The sequence below is a fragment of the Chelonia mydas genome, chromosome 18 (genome assembly GCF_015237465.2).
Source record: "Chelonia mydas isolate rCheMyd1 chromosome 18, rCheMyd1.pri.v2, whole genome shotgun sequence".
Lineage (NCBI taxonomy): Eukaryota > Metazoa > Chordata > Testudines > Cheloniidae > Chelonia > Chelonia mydas.
Window position 1 is genome coordinate 12,386,382 of NC_051258.2, and position 21,241 is coordinate 12,407,622.

Here is a 21,241-nt window from a genome sequence, read left to right on the forward strand (position 1 = left end):
GTAGGGAAGATGCTATGGGCCAGATTTTCAGGAGTACTCAGCACCTTGTAGCTCCCACTTTTGAATGTCTGTACGATTACTTAGATGTCTAAATTGGTGTTTGCTGGATGCTCTTAAAACTGGCCCCTCTGTAAAACTACCTAAAACTCACTTTGGTAATAAAAGTTGCAAACCTCTCCAATTTAACATGGATCAGGAGACCTTTCCACCACAGAGCACCACGGCAGTGCTACAGTCCTAGTAGCCAGGGTGTTCTTTTGAAAGGATAAAATAAACATAGCGCTAGACTGCTGGACAGAGTAAAAAGGGGAGAAAAGATCTGTGTTGGGCTTGCAAAGTGAGAGGAAGAGGATTACCTGTGCTTAATACTCAGACAGTCTCATCTCTCGGAGGGAATTCTCATGTTTTAGATTGCCTCCCCTTATTTCACGGTTTGATTTGTTTTACCAGTGAGATGATGGGCTCTTTCAGTAGCCAGCCCTTGTAACATACAAGGCCATGGAATCCCTTAACTAGTTAATTCGCCATGAGTCGAAAGTCCCTACACTTGCCATTTCTATCCCCAATAAATGTTCTGTCACTAGCTGTCATTAAAACAATACTCTCTTGAGAAGTCAAGAAAATCTATGGACTCTAGCTTCTGGGTATTAACGGGCTTAGTTATGACTGAGTCAGGTGGGTGCTTGGGGGAATGCAAAGGAGATAAAACTGCCAAGAGCCTCTGTCAAACCATCTGGTACTCCACAAGCAGGCATTTCTCTTTTCATAGAATATCAGGGTTGGAAGGGACCTCAGGAGGTCATCTAGTTCAACTCCCTGCTCAAAGCAGGACCAATCCCCAATTTTTGCCCCAGATCCCAAATGGCCCCCTCAAGGATTGAACTCACAACCCTGGGTTTAGCAGGCCAATGCTCAAACCACTGAGCTATCCCTTCCCATTTGTGGACACATTTATTTTCCTTGAACATACACAGTTCAGCCTCACTGTACTAGATTGTCTTATGACATGTGAGGGTTTGACACATACATACATACCTTTCCCACTTGTAAGCGTGTATCCTTACTGGGGAAAATAGCTTTCTTTTTTTTCCCCCCCCCCCCTTTTTTTTTTTTTTTTTTTTTTTAAAAAGAGAAGCTTTGAAGAGTGTTTACTTTAGAAACATGCAGTAATTACTACTTTCATTTCTAAACTGGTGTAGGTTTTGTAAAAGAGGAGGAAAGTGGTAAGAAATTGGGTGATGTATAGGAGCTTGGTCAAGACATCTGCAGCGTTAAACCTGGTTTGAATGGATAGTTCTGCTTTGGAACCAACAAGACATTCTTGGTGGACAAGCATACAGGAGATGAAGGGAAAACCTTTTCACAGTCAAAGGTAAGTTGATTTTATAACCTCGTAACAGAAAGGGTGGCAAAGGCAAAGAGGTCCCATATCTAACTAAAAGCAGCAACCCTATTAATATGTTTTCAGCACTGGAACATACTTTCAGCCTCACGCTGTACCAAAACGAGGATGCTTAAGGGATTACACACCTTACTTTAACACATTATATACAGTATAAATATACACACACACCCTAGCACTCACAGAATTTCAGTCTTATTGTGAGCCTGGGAGAAAAAGAGGAGCAGAACCCAGAAGAGTGTTTCATCAGAAGAAACAATTTCACGGATTATGAATTTGTTGGTTCCTCACATGACAAGCTTTTAATCTTTCTGCCTTCATCCTCCCTCCTCCAGCACTCTTGGCCACCCCCTGCTCCCCAAAAAAGTTCTGGGAACTAAGTCCCCATAACACTGGATACATCAATACGAGAGAATGAAGAGGCAGTGGTTTATGAGGCTCTAGTTGTACATGAACTGAAATGGACTTCAAGACCTTAGGTACTTGCATTGCATGAATGGGGCCCACACTGGATCATTTGTGGATCTCCTTGACGCTGAAGATCATCACTTATTGCCCACCAAGGCATGGTGATCCTTTATTTTTTAGTTGGTGGTATGTGCCTTTCCCACAGCCATGAGCTTTGCACTTCAATCATCCCCTATTTCAAGATCTTTGAAGAATCCAGCTTGTCTCATCTCGGCTCCAGATCTCAGAACTCACTTGTCTTTTTTTAAAGATACTTTCAAGCATACAAATGCAACATGAATTTAATTCTTAGAATTTTTATGTGGGGATCAAGGGGCAAATACACACTAATACTTCAGAAAGTGCAGAGGGTGTTGCTGGGTTCTTTGGAAGAATTTATGCAGGTATTTAGGTTGCATTTCAAACCTCTTTGCTACTCCATGATCCAAAACCCTAGAATTCATTCTTTCCCTTAATGCATTTCTTCCAATGCCACATTCTAAAGTCGAATTGTTATGAAAGTGTCAGCACTGCATTGTTCCCCATTCCAATGAAGTGCCCAAACCTCAGTGTTACACTGTTTTAAGCCTTTCCTAAACAAAATTCTTCAGACTTATTTACATGCGGACACCCAGGAAACTTAATCCACATTAACATGTGAATGATCTTTGAGTGTCCTTGTGTAGACAAGCCCCTAGTTAAGCTAAACACCTCGTGCACCCACAGTATATCTTATCACACCAGTTCAGTACTTTGATGGAAGAATGAAGGAGCACGCAGAAGCAGAAGGAATGAACTTTAGAATTCCAGCAGGTGGCACCGTTCCCACAAGGTGATGGCATTAGGGAGGTGACTGCTGTCTTATTCTAAAGACATTGAAACAGAAGTCCTGACCACTTGAGGTCATTAAAGTCCCCCCGGCCTTTTAAAAAAAAAAAAGGACTAAGGGCATTTCTTTTTTGTATCTGGGCCACGTTTCAACTCCTTGTTTTTCCTTGAACTTCCAGTTGAAGAAAATTCACTCATCCTAAGCTGTAGTTGCTACATTCTCTCCACAAGGGGTTGCATTTCAGTGGAGGATGAAGGGATTCCTCTGTATAGTTGATAAATCTGTTTATTAATTATCCCTTTGGAATAAGAGCCATAGGTAAAACAGATTTTTTTTAAACATTGTGTCCCATGCGGAAGTTCTTAATGATTTCTGCTCTGTAAGAAAGGGATTCTTTTTGTTTGCCTGGTGGGTGTGGTGGTAGAAAGAGACGAAGGCTTCAAGCTGCACCAAGTTTGACAGCGACATAGAATACCTAGAACTCTAAAATGCATTTCAATATAAAAGGCAGCTGTCTTCTAGAGATCAGTTTTTCCCCCCTAAATGACTAAACCACTGTCATTTGAAACTCAGATAGCGAGCAGTGGGGAGAGGGATGGGAGAACAAACAACAAACAAGTCAAATAGTCAAACATGAAGGGTAGGATTCATTTTCCTGGAGTTGGTCTGGAGCTTTCGGAGACACACTATTAATATGAAGATGACATTTTAGCGGTCTCCTGACTTCCTGTTTACAGAGACAGAGGTGCTGTGGGAGAAGCAGAATCTAAGGAAGATGCATTTCAAGCAGTGCTTACATTAGTGGTGCATTACCCACCAACTCCTTCAGCATCCCTGAAAAGTAGAATCTTTGTTCTGGCTCTTTCAGAGAAGCTGAAAGGTTGACAGAAAGAAGGGTTGCAGCATCGGAAATGTTCCATCACAACACTTTGTTTCCGTTAGTACTTGAGTACAGACATATTATTTGGGTACGATAAGGACACAGTAACTCATCCTTTGTCTCTCCTTTTTTGTAGTGATCCTCTTTTTTTTTTTTAAATGTGGACTCAAACCAAAAATCATATATAGACAGATATCTAAAGATATGAACATGTTCACAGTATGTAATTTTTTTCCCTTTATCCTCATCTTACAAAAAGAAACAGGTTTGTTTGTTTTTAAGTGGACTAGGTCAGGTATATTTTCCCAGAATAAGGGAACGTTTCACCAGTTAAATAAATATTCTTGTAAGATAGGACTGTTTCCCGGCAACTGGCAGTACTCTAGTGTTTAAGCTATCAGGCAGCTTGGCTTTCAATACTGAATAAAAGGATGAACAGTCATCTTGATTCACAGACTGTGTGATGGGACTGCTGGGCTTTGATACTGACTTTTTTTTTTTTAGCCCACACAATGGAAAGAGATTCAGGCTAAGTGTTGGATACTTTATTTGAGTGGTAGCTTTCAACTGAAAAACTGTGGTATAACAGAACAAAAAAAACTGTATAGAGAAAACAAGACCACTTAGAAAAATCCTTAAAGCTTTTTATTTTCAAATGTGTGGTAGGATTTTTATTTTTTTTTTAAATGCCTGACTGGGGTCTGCTGCTCCAAGAACACATCATAGTACAGACATGTCTCTTCTAAATTTCTGTTCCTCATTCTTTGGGAATAGCAAGATGGTAAAGATGGAGTTTCCCATTCCTTAGTCTATAAAGGAAATTGTGAATTCCCTGCTGTGCTTCCTCAGAATTTAAACTAATGTAGGCAACAAGATTACAGCCCATATCCTTCCTGCACTGTAAATGAAGTTTCATAACATGTGGTGGTACAAGCAAATGGGGCCCCTGCTATATCTGTCTCAAGAGTAATTTAATTTTACATGGGCCAGTTTGAGGAACAACTGAAGGAGGAAGAAATTTTAAACTGATCTCAGCTAGAACGGGTCACAAGACAAAAAAAATTTTTTTTAAAAATATCAGAAAGGCTAAGTTTTGTGCTACTGAATATACCAGAGATAAGTCAGACGCTTACAAGAGTATTTCATAGTTTATTGAAAAAGCACTTGTTACAATACAAACCAGCTCTGCTTTTCATGAGGAAAGCATTTGCTCTCAAGACAATCAAACTTTTTTTTAAAAAATGTGAACTGGACAGATCTGAAAATCCCATAATTTCATTGGAAGGAGACTTACTACCTCCTTTAGAGTAACAATGGGTAAACATGGATTTCTCATCTGGCAGTTCTTAAAGTGGTTCAGAGGCAAGTATCTGGGTTTTAAAACACACAGCTTACAAGAATGAATGGAGAAAGATACTGAAAATATGTTCATAACACTTATACAAAGCTCTCCCCCAATCTGACAGATTTCTTAAATCAGATAGCCTGAAAAAGGACACAAGTGAAAAAATAAGAAGCATTTCCCTCCCATCCCAAGTCCCCAGTGAGATTTCTTTAAGGATAAGAAAACCCCTCACGCTAACGCACTGGTGCATGCAAGTCAGCTGCCAACAAAGCAAACAGAAAATCAGCCCTTGGCAATTAACTTCCTGAAAAGGCACCTGCATCATGGATGCTGCATTTTTCCATTAGCATGAAAGCCTTTTCACACTTGTATAGGAAATTGACTGTTTTCGTGCTGGTTAATTCCATCTGCACTATAGAAAGGGATAATTTAATAGTTTTTAGGTTTCACCCTACATGGTTTGTAATAGCCTCTTAAAAGTTTGAAAGAAAGCCAGCTTCCCCTGCCCAATTTTGGCTCCATTTGGCAGTTACTGTATTTTGCTCTTTTTTCAAGTCATGCAGGAAAATTAAGAAGCAATTTATGTGGACAGCTTCAGAACAGCATTTGCTAGGTAACTGATGCAGAATTCAAACAAACTGGGTGGTTTTTTAGTGCAGCACCAAAAAACACTGACAGTCTTGGGTAACAGAGTGATGGTTTAAAACCCATTCCTCATCAGATATTTAGAGCTAAGGAGAACATTTCTTTCAAGGTAATTTTAAGCCAACACACATTGACAAGACTTATTTAAAGTCTGGGATTTAAAAATCAAATTAGTATATGATTTTATCCCATTTCAAAATACATACTTGAACGGATTTCAAAAAACTGCATGCGACATGTTCCTTTTGCATACCTCAGCCATGTGCTGGTTTTGCATAGGTTATTGCTATATTGTGCAAACAGAATGGGGACACACAAAATAGACTTGTTGGGTCTTTCCCTTGTGCCTGGCTCCTATCCAGGATAATCTCTGCTTGGCTGGAATATTCCATATGAAGGCACATGGGAATTTCCCCAGATACTCATTGTTTTCATCTCTCCCTGCTTGCCACAAAACAGAGCAGGTCGTAAGACGTTTGAAAAGGATGGCAGAGGGACAAATCATATCACTCGTTATTGCCAAATAGTAGGAATGGGACAAACTATTTACACAGAGTTCTATAGTAAAGCTACCAGCACAAGGTTATTTGCAGCCCAAAAATAAAATCAGAGTGCTGACTCAAGCTGAAAGAAAAGTGCTGTCTTTGTACCAGGGCTTCCTTTCTTTGAAGGATCAGGGATTTCAGTGTTTCCATTGTTCACGGAGACTGAAATATGGAACAGATGCCATTGGCATCACCATTTTGGACAGAAAATTAACCGTGTCATCAGTTTAGAGCCATCTGGGAAGCAATGCTATTGAACCTCCTAAATCCCAGAGATCATAATGTGTCAGGAAACATTCATGTGACCGGACTGCAGTGTTGAGACCTGAGTGACAGATACCAAAGTAGTAAGTCTCTGGTTGCAATTTAACCATGGAGTTACAACCAGCTCCTCTGTAATAATATAGTTCAGAAGGGAAGAAAATATGTAGGCAGGAAATAATAAAGGGGAGGTAAGTTGCAGGCAATTTCTGCTCATTTATAGCTATGCTGAAACATGCAAAAGTAAAACTGTTACCAGTAGGGCTTATGTTTAACACAAGGAAAATGACCTCAAGTACTAAAATCAAGGATATTTGTGCAACACAGCACAAGTCATTTAACTGTACAAATGTAACATAGAATGTGACCCAACCACACTAAATCAGCCATAAATACTCAAGTTCATTTTAAAAATTGCGTTCAGGTTAAACCTTACAGTAAACCAAGTTTCCCTCCAAAGATTCAGATTTGTCCTAAAAATTCAAGTCCAAAAACAACTTAAGTAAATAAAAATTAATGAAAAGACTACGTTTTCAAAAGCAAAGAAACAAGTCCTATAGTTAAAAGTAGCACTTTCCAATCAAGATAAAAAACTCCAAAAACCCATAAGCCTAGTTCTTAGTCAAACAGCATCTACTTTTTTGTCCACTATTTTTAGTGTCATTTGTTCTGAGAGATTTGAAGTAGGATCACAGGGTTTGCAAGTGTTTATGGTGTTCTCATTTGTAAATTTAGGTACCTTTGTTTATGGTATAAGTTAAAATACTGCGTCTAAACTGTACTTTTCTGGGAGATGGGGAGTAAATGACAAATGTGATTTCCCCTTAAAGTGACAGATTTGTTCAACAAGACTTGAAACAGAGAGCAATCTGAAACCAGAAGGCACTAGAATGAGGTATTATGTAAAATGAATCAGTTCTCTAGCTCTCCTTTCTCTGCCCCCTCCAATTCACGGTAGTATTCTAAATGCTCACCAGTAATACATCTGAGACCCAAAGCCTAACCACTGCAGTGGAAGAAATCAGCTCAGAGTGTCTTTACTGCACCACTAAAGATCAAAAAGTGCAGTGCACATTTATCATCTCAGTATAGTAAGTTATAACTAAAAACCATTATAATAGAGACAAGATGGGAATGAGAAAAAGCTTATTTCCATAACATGGCTCTGGCCATGTGCACAGTCCCCCATAAAACAGTCCCCCATTCAGAGGCAGATTTCTACAGTCATGGCAATTTCATACTGATGTTGATGAAACTAGGCAGGAGGACAAAAAGGCATGGTACTCTCTAAAGGGGTGGGGGGGGTGGGGGGCCAGTGTCCAAGTAGCTCTCATAAATTTCTGTAAAGGAGACAGCACATCTACAAAAAGTCACGTATTGTCTTGCCAGCTGACAGCTTTTGGTTTACCAATTATTTAAAAACATGGGTTAGGAGGTGAAAAGTGAATTGAATTGAAGAGCCAGAGCTAAGCTTACAATATAAATGATCGGTTTCTTCATTTCTAACCAAAAGGTCACAAGAGACATTCAACACTATAAACTTGATTCCCCTTTTGATTGTCTACATAAAGACATGGAGGGAGGCAGCTCTTTATATATTCCAGACAGTATTTTCAGCTTTAGAAAAATACTCCAAGACAAAAAATAAGGAAGGTACACTAGCTAATAGGGTACCCTCTTTTCCACAGTCTTCTAATCTATAAAGGGGTCTCAACATTTTTCACAATATTTCTCCGAAGTCTTGAAAATTGCACCATGATTCATAAGCAAAATGGATGTGTTGAAATACCAACAGCTTGTGCTTTGTACATCAAGTCACTCAAGTTCTAATTGGCCAACTGAAACCCAAGGTAGATGGTGATCAAAACTGTCCCATTGCAATGCTTCTGAATGATAAGCCAGCACTGACCCCTTCTCCCATTTGTCCAGTGAATCATACTGTAGTTTCTCTGCCAGCTTTGAGGTTAGGTGCAGAGAATTGTCGTCTCATCCGTGGAGGTGTCACAAACTGGTCGTAACGGCTGTGCCCATTAATCTGTTTTGGGTGGATGTTAACTGCAGTGCTCTCTGTATTGCCTCCATTGTTGTGATTGCAATAGGATTGGTGGTGCTGGTGAATGTGGCGTTTCTGCTGGAACTTCTGCAGGTCTGGGTTCTGGTGCCCACTGTGGGACTGCAGTGATTCAGATGAGCCAGATGTCTGACGGCACAAGCTTTTCTGGTAGCCATTGTTGAGAGAATTGCTTCTCCAGCGTAACTGAGGTGGTGTCTGTTGCTGATTGCTAGGCTGTGGCTGAGTGTTTAGCTGTTGCCAGTTAATCTGGATATGATCTTGACTCCTTTGTGGGTCATGTAGGTTCCACAGTTGCTGAGGATCCTGGGAGACAGCACTGCCACCTTTTTCTCTGTTCTCTTCTTTGTTCTCTTTCTCTTCCTCCTTTGGAATTCGGACCTCAATAACCTCATCCTCTGTGATAATTATGTGAGTACCTGGACTCCATGAGTTTCTGTGTTTGGGGTTGCTCTTAAATGGAAACCGGGGCTTACGGTTTTCAGGTGGGATAAATCGGTGAGGCATGTTTTGTCGACGGAGCTGTTTGGCTATTTCCTGCTGTTGCAAGTTCTTAAACCGAATTTGCTCTTGCCTCATCCAGTGCAACCGCCCACGCCTGAAGGCTGGGTCATCCTCCATTAATTGGGAAACACGCTCCTCTTTATCAAGCTCATCATTCTCATCTTTTTTCAAAGTATTCGCATACGTCTTGTCAGCATCCACCACACTCACAGAGTTTGGATTTTTAACATTAGCAGCATTAGCTGTGGTCGACTGGGCTCTCAGCTCTTGTGACCCTATCAGTGGTAAAACCCTCTCCATTTTTAGCATCTTATTTCGGAGAACTTTTATTTCCTCATCCTTCATGTTGTTCTGCCTTTTCACTTCCTGCAAAATATCTTCCAATTTGTCTATATGTACCTTAAGGTCATCCACATCAGTTACTCCCTTCCCACTGGCCATGACATCTTCAATCCTCTCATCTCCAACTCCCACAGTATCCCAGACATCCCGGGCAACAGCTCGCCATGAGTCACGCTCATTGGGATCTTTCTTTCCGTACATGGCACAAAGCTCTTTCATTTTAACAATGGCCAGTGCCTCAATCTCCTGCCTAGTATGCCTGAAGTCATTGAGGGCTACCTCATAGCAGATCTCCTTCACAGCCTGTATCTTTAAGTCTGAGATGGTGACCCATTTTGAGTCTTTGCTAAGGCGCCGGCGTTGTGGTATCTGGTACATTTTAATAGGCTCTCGCTTCTTCCCACTGCTGGGGAGACCACACTTTTTTACAATGGTCTGCAGCTTGCTGGGGGGCAGCTTCTCTCTCAGGGAGGTGATCAGTCTCCAGCTCTCCTCACACGATCTCTTGTCCGAATCATCCCCACTATCAGAGTCTGCATCCTTTGGAAAAACAAAAATCAAGAAGTGGCCCCAAAACAACCAAAATTAAAATTGAAAAAAAAAAAATGGAAAAACTAAATAAAAACAGGCAAAGAAAACTAAAACAAATAAAAATTAAACAGAACAAATCATATGGATGTCTCTCACGACTGAGTGTAAGGACATGAACATTTCTGTCAGCCTCCCAGCATTGTTTCCTTTAAAATATAAGTTCTCCAGTCTACTAAAATTTACATTTAAATCTAACTTTAAAATACTACATCTAACCTAAGTTCATCCCCTCCCAGCCCCCCTCCAAAACCTTTAAACAGAACTAAAGTCCTTGACAAAAACAAGGTGTAAACTGCACCCCACATATGTTACGAAGACATGCAATTCCATGCCACACACATGTGCCTTGGTTACTGCTGTTGCTTCTTTCAGAAAATCCTCCCCCAGTGAGTGAACACAACAGCCATCGTAGAATGATGGGATGAGCAGCCAGAGTAAGTCGGGTTAACACTGGTTAGTAATGTTGTACATGGTGCTGGGATGCTTGAGTTTAGAATCCACTTTACTACAAGAGCAGCCAGAGAAGTGTTAAGAGGATAAGAAATAATAAAAATAGAAGCAGCCAATAGGGTCGATGTTAAAAGTACCGTAAGTGCTACTATGACAGGTGAAGATGTTTCATAATCCAAGGAAGACTTGCTACAAGCTAAGGGGATATCAAGAATCAGAGTTTCAAAGGGTTTTTCCATTTGCCACCTTGCCGTGTATTTTAAAAACATTGACAGACTTGCATGTCTGAAGAGTCAGCATCAGAAGAATATTATAGTAACTTTTAAAAATGTTTTAACCAATAAGAATGCTATTCGATACCCAGTTTTCTTCTCATCTTCTCAAACCTTAGTAAACATTTAACAAATTCGCACCTGCAGCTCCCATACGTTTGCTAAGGGTTGCACTTGTTTTGCTTCATTGTTCCAAGTTTTCCAGCAGGATTTCTGAAGAGGTCACTCTTATTAAATCATTTTATTGAGAAACTCTTCAGGTTTCATAAACTATGAATGGTAACTTGAGAGATAAATGCCACCAAAAACTAAGTGTATTCATTACTGATAACTGCAACCTGGAATTAAGTCAGTCTATTTTTTAAAAGGTGGGTTTTTTATACTTTGAGATCACTCTTCAATATATTGTCCATTTCTGGTTGTTAATCTGATTCTCTAGAGCTTGTATCCCCTTCAAAAGACTGCAAGAGTCAATCTCTGTTGAAGTAACTGCAACTCGCAAGTTTTTCAGGCAAAAGAATTACAGAACACATGAAAAATCAAGAACAGCAATAGTCAATTACATGCTAGGGAAATATGCATCTCTGGTTCTAAACCACTGACTGACAGACAATTTAAAAGACCCTACTGGCAATAGTTGAGCAATAAAGAACAGGGTATATGCAATACAATATATTCTGCTTCTGAGAATGATGAGATGGATTTTAGAGAAAGTTCTGTTCTCTAGGGTCAGTAACTTTTTTCTCATTAACATTATGTGTACTGCTTGTGAACTCATATTAAGATTTGTAATAAAAATAATTTAGACCATATTCCTCATTTAGGCCAGAACAGATCAGTAAAATAATGGTGAATTCTTTAAAAAAAAAAAAAAAAAATTAGAATCTGACAATAACTCATTATGAGTTTATGGCAAGCAAAATCTGGAGCCCCAAAAAGTAGTGTTACTAGCATACTGCATCGTGCAGTAGAAATGGAAGACACCCAACAGAAAGACACTGCACACTGTACAGGCTATATGAGTTCAAGGCTTTATCCAGAAAGAAAAAGTCATTCATCATTCTTGATGTCACCAATATTACTCATACATTTAATAATAGCACAAAATGATACACTATGTTGTCATTCTCCTACATGAACTCAAAAATTAACTCTAATCCATTTGGCACAGCTACCAATGTCAAAATTCCCAGGGGTCGCTTCATGGGCATGGCCACCTAGGGGCAGCAAGTCAGATGGGGAGATTATCTGAGAAGTACATATTCATTTTCACTCCAAATTTGAAAGGAAGTTTGGCAAGCCTCGCCCCCTGGTCATGCCAACAAGACATCCAAATATACAGTTATAAGATTTGGGGTCAGGAATTGTAATTTGCTATACGTTTGTGAAGCTTCTATCACAACAGGGGCACAACCTGGTTGACATCTAAGCCCGCCACAAAGTAAGTTGTTAACAGCAGCAAGGGTCTCCCAATCAAGATTAGTGTCAAGTTAAGAACAAACAGAAAAAAATACCATTTCACAATTACCAAATGTTGAATTCACTATGGCAGTAGGTCAGAGAGTCTGATACTGTGATTGGATGATACTGTGACAATTATAAACATTTGCCAGTTACAGAAGCTAAAGTTAATCAGTGCCCATGCTTTAGAACATTAACCAATTGTTTTTAAGGGTCAGGAAGGTATTTACCCTATGCACGCCCCCAACCCCACATACAATACTGCAGAAATGGCCAAATGCACCGTGGGGGCGTTTCTGAAGCACTGGGTACTGGCCATTGCCAAAAGCAGCATACTGTCCAGATAGACCAGTGATCTGATTTATTATAATTTCTCAACCTTAGGGAAACAATTTTTAAAGAATCTCATCACTGATAATTTAGAATGACATCTTCCAACCTTGTCCCCTTAAGATAAGCAAAAAAAACCGAGTTTACAGAAATTACTTTTATTACAGTATTAAATATTCTTCCATAGGAATATACACAGAACAGGGAAATGAACCCTGCTTTACAGAACTTTTACAAATGCAGCCTTGTTTTAAACAGGCCTCAAAATAATTTAACAGTTTTGGCATGTGTATTTCACACAATTTGTTAACTACACATGTGCTTTTCAGGGATAAAATGCTGCCCCATCTTGAAGCTATATCCACGTCTTTCTAAGCTAAGTTTTAAGGAGGGAACACCACTTCTCATCTCCTGTGGCTCCAAACAAACACCCAACAGCTACTCTTTACCTAGACTATTTCCTTATCTCATGCATTCAATTCACTCCTTCCCAGTTTTACTTTCAATACAAAGTCGCCAAGATCAAACACTAGTGACTAGTCCCATCAAACTCTGTTCTGGCTCAATTTGCAGTTGGGCCTCTCCATTCTCAAAGTGATCCCTTTTGAAGAAAAACTCTGAGTGGGAGTTATAAGGCCACTTGATATTGTAGTTAATGAAAAATAATGTTAACTCTCACACAGCTTGTCTAGCAAGGAATGGATGCCACAGGAGTCCTAGCTCCTCTCTCTGCTCTGGGGAAAGAGGGGAAGAGCCTTGTGACAAATCCAGAAATTTATTCAACTCTTCCAGAGCTTCTAGGGGCTCCCAGGTTCTCAGACTCTTCTTAACAGCAAGCTGCAACCCCTAAAGTTCTTTTCACCAAGGTTAACATTGTCCTGTGGCTAACAAAAATAATAAAGAGCAGATATAATTGACCCAGTGTTACTCAGGAAGATCAGTCTTGATTGCTGGGCTCACACTTGCTCTTCTGATTGACAGGAGGCCCGGATTCTGCATGTATCTGTATTGCACTTTAAAAGCTACGTTCCATTAGAACATATCTGACTGTATAAGCAAGAAATTCCTACCCCCAATTATTACACAATGAACACTCAAGTTGAAACATTAGACTATTTATTGGACTTCCTAGCTATACAGGTGGTGTTTTTCCCATGGGTTTGGAAGAATGAAAACTCCTTTACTACACACCTGCCCTCAATCAGTATTATGCCATGAAGACCCTTGCAAGGGATTCAGACTCCATGCAGAGGGAGGGAGCAGGGTTAAAACATGCACAGTGCAGCAACATTTTCAGACATTATTTGTAAAACCTAGCACATGAACATAGTCTAGGTGTTTTGGCAGCTCAAAGTTAGTACTTTCTGGTGATCCAAGACAAACATTCAGAGTTCTAACATTCACAATAACTAATCAGACTATTGAAAAGTAACTTCAAAGCAATGACAACGAAGAAACATCCTCCTGTTGACCCAAGTTACAATTCAGCAAACTTGACCAGCCCTCCCAAGCACTGCTTAGTGCCCACAGGTGGGTGAATATAATCTCCACATTAATAAGAGTAAAGCATGAAATGTGTCCACTTAGCCACTCTAATTTTCACTACTGTAGATAGTGTGTAAAGGGGGGGGGCGGGGGGATTGTGCTTTATGCAGACATCCCAAGCAAGTTTCCTGGACTTTAGGGTCAATAAAGGCAGCAGTTAACCTTTGCCAACAATACAAGCAACCAGAAGAATTGACACCTACCAGCCTCTGCTGCTCCAACAAGAGATCTGCTTCCTCTTTCTCCTTCTTGTACAAAATCTCCATTTCTTGTAACCTGGAGAGAAAAATCACAAGGGAAGCAGAAGCAACCATGTAGACCATTATTTGTGTTAGTGTTACTCTGTGCACAGACTCTGTTAAGTAACAGAGACAAGGGCAAGTCTGGGGTGTAAGAGTGTCAATACACTAGCATGAAAGATACTATACTTCCTGCCTCCTTCAAACTAGACACTTTTCAGTTCACTTGGAATGAGAATTACCTTAGATCCGTGTGACCAAGAATTTGACCTATTCTGTTCCACTACTGCCTATGTTAGTGACTGTACTCTCTGAAGTATACAAAAAGCCTTATTTAAGCAAATGATCCACAAGCAGGAAAACATCAGTTCTGTAACTGAACTAAAATAAAGGATTAAATACAATTAGACATGTCACAGCATACAATTAAGGCTGCAAAGTGTAACTCTTACTGTGTGTGAGGAGTCACAAGTACTACTGCTAGTTTGTATATTTAATAGTTTGATTTATTAGCAACCCAGGAGTTTAGTTTCCTCCAAATACAAGGCAAGGAGAAGTCTCAGTCAGCAGAGCACCATATCCGAGTAATTTCTGGTCCTCTTCACCCTTATGAGCAGACAGCCTTCTGGAGGCAAAAACTCAGGGAAGTCCCAGATTGCATAATTTGCCAGCATTCCTTCTTTGTCAGTTTAAGAACAAATGTGTCAAGAGACCATCCAATTCCTCCCCCTATACTCCCTGCATTGGCCATAAATTTGATGCTTAGGAGGCATAAGTGGAATTTGAAAGAAGTAGACTCATAAAATAAAGAGATAGGGACAAGTATGAGCAAGTAGCCTGATCCTCTCAACTTTGGGAGCAGAGGGCCCCCTTGGCAGATCCAGCTTTAGATCACAGAAAGGTGTGGGCAAATCTCTCTCAGACACACTCTACAGTACAAAATAGGAGTATGTTTGTGTTAATCTAGCTTTGTCTGGATTTTTTTTTTTATTTATTTTTTTGAAGTGGGGGGCAAAGTCTGGTTCTGGTGCCCTCATTTCACAGGGAGGTAGGAATTAACCAGCCTTTCCTAGAGAAAAGCAGGCATTTATTTAACTTCAGACTGATGTAAAGTTGATGCAACCCTAAATAGATCTAACAAAATATATCAGACATGCCAAGTAAAATAACGGAGTTAGTTTAGTCCACTTACCTCTTCTCCATCTCCTGCTTCATATCAATGCCCTGTTTCTCCAAGAGTTCTCTCTGAGCAAATGTCCAGTCTACTGGTTCAGAGGGAGTTTCAGCGGATGGAGTCTTCTCCCTCTCTGCTCGTGCTTGCTCAGGGTGGTTGAATCGGAAAACGTGATTTTTACCCATGATGATACGATTTCCTAAAACAAAAAAAAATTAACTCTTTAGCGTAAGAACACCAGAACCAGTGAGAGATGAAGTTTAGTATCCAGTGAAGTTTACTCTAAGCTGTTTAGGTAACCTGAGGATCAGAAGACAGGATTTCTCAATGAGAATTTGGACAATATTTAAACATTTAGTAGTAGGTGGCCAAATGGACAAAAGGAACACCCTACTTAGTGCAGAGGAGGTTAAACTGTACATCCCATTGCCTGCCCCAGAAAATGCTCACATAAGAAAACCTGTCCATAGAGCCAGATTTAAACCCCTGCAGAAACGTACCACAAAATAAAGAATGTCTTGCTGATGGACTGACAGCTGCAACAAGTCAGCTAGTCAACTAATTTTTTAAAAGAGGTGCGGAAATCATGGGCAAAAGCCACCCTACAAACATTTCTGTTTTAGATAATCTAACCTCAACCATCTGAAGAATGGATGCTTTACATTTTTTAGTAGAGATCTGCCCGATACATCACTTAAGTTTCTACTCAAGTCCTAATTCGTGGAATTTCTGGGGAGGCATTTACTACTTCATTCTCCATAGCGTAAGTAAGAGCCACAGTTAAGTGGTAAGGTAAGAATTGCATCTAAGTGCTACTGGAATCAGATGTACAGGAAACTTAAAACAAGTGCCTAATATAATTGATAAAATACTTCTGCTCTCTCCATGCAACATAAATAAACCTCCAGAGCAATCAAGACCGTCACTGTGAACCTACTAGTAAAACAACTGCCTTCTAACGAGGTTAATGATTTTTAATCAATAGTTTTAGTGATGTAATTGTCAAGAAATAAGCACTGAAGAGATGTATTGAAAGCTATTTTTTAAGTTAGCTTGCAAGAGAACATGAGTAGCAGTTGCCCCTCTGCAGGACATGCCCAGCTTGCACCAACATTTTTTAAAAGAGTGGGATGATTGGGAGAGAGAGAGACTGGAAACCAACTTCCATCCCCACATCCAGCATTTTGCTGAAGTTGATGCACTTAACTCCTTGCAAGCACCCACTCACAGTCCAGAATCCATTGCACTAGATTGCATTTCAGGACAAGAAGAACATATGCTCATGATTTAAAAGAAACTGAACTCTGGTGGTCTCAAGCTTACAATTTATGAGAGCCACTCTCCTTGGCCCCTGAGACACGAGGGACATGTGGAGATCTAACCAGGTTACTGAGTACACGCTACTGAGTTAAAAAAAAGGACACGCTGTTGTGCTCCTGCATGGGGTCACATCTTAGCTGTGCCAGAGAAGCTAGGGATTTTCCATCAGCAGCTGGCAGTCTGCTCTCTCACATCGCAACTGCCAAAGGCAGTAGTCTTGGCTAAGTACATACTGAATGAATATCAGAGTAAGTAGGGAGAGAGACGCAAGAAGAGAGTGCCCTGTGTTGCAGTGAACATTTAAATCTGGCTTTCAGCTGCTGCAATGTGAAGGGCCTGAGAAAATAAGAAAAGCAGGAACAGTCACTAATGGAGATATAAATGAGGTTAACTCCTATATGGTACCTCCACTACAAAAAAGAATACATCCCTTATCTTTAACAGCATCCAATTTTCCTCACTAGTCCCACAGGAAATATCCTCTATGGACAATTCCTGAGGAACAATCTGTCACAAAAAGTCAAACTTCTGAAGTCTCTTACCTGAGCGCAATTGCACAGGCTGCACAACCCTCTTGCCATTGACATATGTTTCCGACCGTTCACAAGGCTCCAGAGTAACAATAACTAGAAGAAACAACAGTATTAATGTCACAGAACTCAGCTTATTTAGTGAGTGTTCCATAGTGAGAAAATGCAAAAAGCCCAGAGATCTTCTCATCCCCTGCCTACCAGCACATTGCATATAAGCAGACAATGCACTGCTCCCTACATCCTCCACAAAGATTCCAGGGAGGTTATTCTTTGATATTACATCCTGGTTAGGAATGGATAGCAGCACATGACAAAGTGGTGATTCAGCCAGTATTTCTGACCACCCAGGTAGTACAGGTATCCATCTAACTCATTTGCTAGGGTTGTTTTGTTTTTTCTCCTCATTTTTTCATGGTGTAATGACTGTGCTGTCATACTCGATATTTGCACTGCCTAAACCTTGGTCAGTCACACAGACGCCTTGTTATAAGGTTTGAATAATGAACTTAGTACATTTCACACATCAGCCCTTTCATTTATTTGTAATGGATTTCAGCACTGTAACTATTGTAGGCAGATGTGACAGGCATTATGGGCCTGATCCTGAGACGTACTAAGCACACACTGTTCCTACTGAAATAACTGGGAGTCACAGGGGCTCAGCATCTCATTATTAGATTATATCTGCCTCAGTAACACCACAGGCAGCTAGAGGGAACATTGGCTAAGACTCCAGAGTTGTAGCAAGTAAAAATTAAATACCTCTATAGCAATAACTAAATAACCCCTTATAAACACTAAATCCTCAATATCCAAGATAAGCAAGTACTATCCCTGTATTATAGGTGAGGGAACTAAAGCTGAGGGGTAAGTGATTTGTCTCAGGCCACTGAGGGATTCGGTTAAAGCCAGGATTAAAACTCAGGTGTTCCTGAACTCCCACTGTTATCTTCTGACTACCCCCATCATGGATTCAGTTCCACTTTTCAAGAGGCAACCCGGACACCCAGAGCAGAACAAAAGGAAACACCATTTATAGCTTCATCCAAAGAAGAATTGTCTAAACTGTCCTACCGATTCCACCTGGTCAGAGCACAAAGGATCAAGGCTGGATATAAATGGTAGCACTCCTGCTTTGGGCCAGCATCTGAGCCAAAGGATGCAGTACAGAAATGTAAAATCTTAGTACTGCATTATTATAGTTATAGCTTTATCTCCAATAACTAAGTCTCATCAAACCCACAGAGAAAATAACTTCACTGATCTGATGCACAAGGGCTATTCAGATCCCATCTAGCCTCTCAGCTCTTCTCCCCTCCACACTTCAAACACACATTTCGGACCACAGCTGCTAGTACACAGATCAGTTTTTTGAAAGACCCAAAAACTATCCAATGCTGAAGACCACTTTCATGGAGAAAGTAGCGCTTACTCCTGCATTTATATGTAGGAATTGTAAGTGCCATCTCACCATCACCATTGTGGTTCCTTTCACTTCGGAAGAGACAGTGTTCCTCTTTAATGTGAGCCCCACTCAGCACAATGTCTTGTCGCCGCTCGGCATCTGCCTGTCCAACCCTGCACCCAATAGAAAGCATTTCACTCACAACTCAAACATTGTCTACTTTATAGCCCATACAGCAGATACATTTCTCTGGCTATTGTGGGAATAAAATACTACAGACTATTATCCCTTACCTTTTAAGAGCTGAGAAAATGCATCCCTGTGCCAGCAGGATATTATGCTTAGCGTTGGCTTTTGAATGGTTCACCAGATGACGCACACTTTTTTGGGGGTGGGGAGGCAAGGTGTGGAGGGGCACTGTGCAGGGAAGAGGATCTATATAATGGCATACTTTAGTTCTGTATTACTCTCCATCTGTTCCAGGAGGACTATGCCCACCTAGCAGCTGAACACTGCTCTGTGTTCTAGAGAAAGAACCACCCCTCCTTCTCTTCTTCCCCCAGCTCTCCTGCCAATACACTATGGAAAAAAATGCCTTCTGGACTCCAAATCCAGCAACTAAATTTAATCCTGCGCACATGAACAAGGACTGATGTCAAGTGTGTGTCTACACTGCTATTCAAGAAAATAATATACCTGGGTTTGGGTGATGTGCTTACAAAGGGGGAAAGTGTGGAAAAACAAGAATGGAGAACTATTTTCAGTTTAACTTAAGGCGACACTAGAAATCTAACCAGCTTTACAGAGCTGAGCAGTTTTGAGTACTCCACTTACCCAAGTCCCCCAACCATTTTATGCAGTTTTACTATAAATTACACTGTCCTATATTTTCAAAGCGGTTTCTCTTTCTTGTTGCTCTGTGAAAGACCCAGTGGAAAACATCTGGGAAGCTGAGTGACAATACACTGTACTATTAAAGTATAAACTAAACAAAACATTTCTCTAATCTGTAATTGATGGTAATCTTAGGTGTTATTTGCAACAGCAGGTAAACCAGTTCAACAGAGAAGAGTAATTTAAACTGATGTGCCTTTAACAAGAAGTCTCTTAAATGTAGTAGAGCCAAATCTCACCTAGTGATGCCATCTTTGATATAGTAAAGCAGACATTCTGACATGAGTGGATCTTCATTGAGGTTCACAAGATGAGGTGTCTGCAACAAAATACAGAACATGTTAATTGAGAGTGGAATACCTTCAACGGCTCTGCCTGCTGTGGAGACTGTAAAGAAACCCAACCGCTTCATCACATACATCAGTGAAACTCCAGATTTCTCCAAAAAATCCTGCATTTGTAAATGAAATGCAAACTTTTTCACACAGGCAGAGACCCATCTCAGGACAGGGGACAAGTATCAGCCAGTAGAATCACAGCTCCAGTTGGCTGATGTTCTAGGTAAAGAATGCAGGGAAGAAAATATTTTATACTGAAGAATTATGGATTCCCTGTCTCAGTAAGTTTTGATAAAGGTGAGAGGAAGGGAAAGTTCAACAGCAGCATTCTTCCATATGCTTTGGTGTGAAAATCTAGATTGTTTTGGACTTGAGTTTTTTTTTGTTTTGTTTTTGTTTTAATATAAAGAACAGACCCTCCTTATACTCCATCTCCAGAGCTTGTAAACCTGGAAACGATATCTAAACTACTGACACTTCCTCATACAAGCAGCTAAGAATCTCTTCACCTACAGTGCTACTCAACTTAGTCTCTACAATTATTAAACCAACCTTCTTCGGTGAAAACACCCCACTGGAATCAGCAAACAAGTCACATGGCCTTGGTGTGAAAATCTGGCCAATGAGATAGCAGCAAATCACAGTTTAAAGAACACAAAAGAAGGGTAAGAAACAAGAGTCAACCAGACAGCAAAGAATCAGATCAAAGGACAATGAAAATATTAACAAGCCAGTTTCTTTTAACCTACAACTATCAATAAGCAGATCTGTTTGGATCATTCCCTTAAGAATGTCTAGCTCCATCAGTTTGTAGTAACTCTAAAAGGAGTTTACTTGTTAGATGTGTAGTAGCATTCAATTCATGGAAGCTCAAAGGATATTTACATATGAGACAAGACAGCTGAGCTGGTGCATGCTGTCTAAGAGACAAAGCAACAACTTTCACCTAGAAATTAAAGTATACTATTTACATGGCACCCGTGCACTAGCAATGGGAACTAAAGCCCCTGCAATGTTTGCTCCCACATGTCACTCCACGGGACAGGCCTTGTCAAATTAAAACTGCTCCCGTTAGCCACCATTGAGAAAAGTATTCTGCAGCACAAACAAGGACTTCATATTGTCCATGGTGAAGTGTGGACTGAGCACCGTGTCTGAAACGAATCATGTTTGGCTCACTGTTTGCACCAAATGGGATTATAGACTACAGATTCAGTCAAACCATTTTAGAGAAAAAAATCCTTTGATGTCAAAGAAAGTTAAAAAATGCCCAGTCAGCTATATCATCCAACAATAAACGGTCCCTAGGCTTCAAAATTTTGGGGAGTTAGCTGAACAAATATGGGAGGTCAGTTCAGTGCAGATAGTGACCTTCTTGCAGTCATGTAAGTACCCACGTACCAATTTACTAATTCACT

General features: G+C 40.3%; 1 protein-coding gene across 19 annotated transcripts in view; it reads right to left on the reverse strand.

Moving 5' to 3' along the window:
• The window catches only part of KIF1B (kinesin family member 1B), a 147,873-nt gene that overhangs the window by 55,074 nt on the left and 71,558 nt on the right, over nt 1-21,241 (reverse strand). For 17 of the 19 annotated variants that reach the window (XM_037881082.2, XM_037881079.2, XM_043531768.1 and 14 more), the window contains 5 exons: nt 19,725-19,804; nt 18,658-18,764; nt 17,196-17,279; nt 15,352-15,532; nt 14,124-14,196 (listed from right to left, as the gene is read on the reverse strand). In XM_037881082.2, the coding sequence (XP_037737010.1) occupies nt 14,124-14,196; nt 15,352-15,532; nt 17,196-17,279; nt 18,658-18,764; nt 19,725-19,804 (525 nt within the window). Of the gene's footprint in view, nt 1-1,093; nt 9,812-14,123; nt 14,197-15,351; nt 15,533-17,195; nt 17,280-18,657; nt 18,765-19,724; nt 19,805-21,241 lie in introns of those variants that run through there. The other 2 variants (XM_037881083.2, XM_043531772.1) reach the window with 1 other exon arrangement.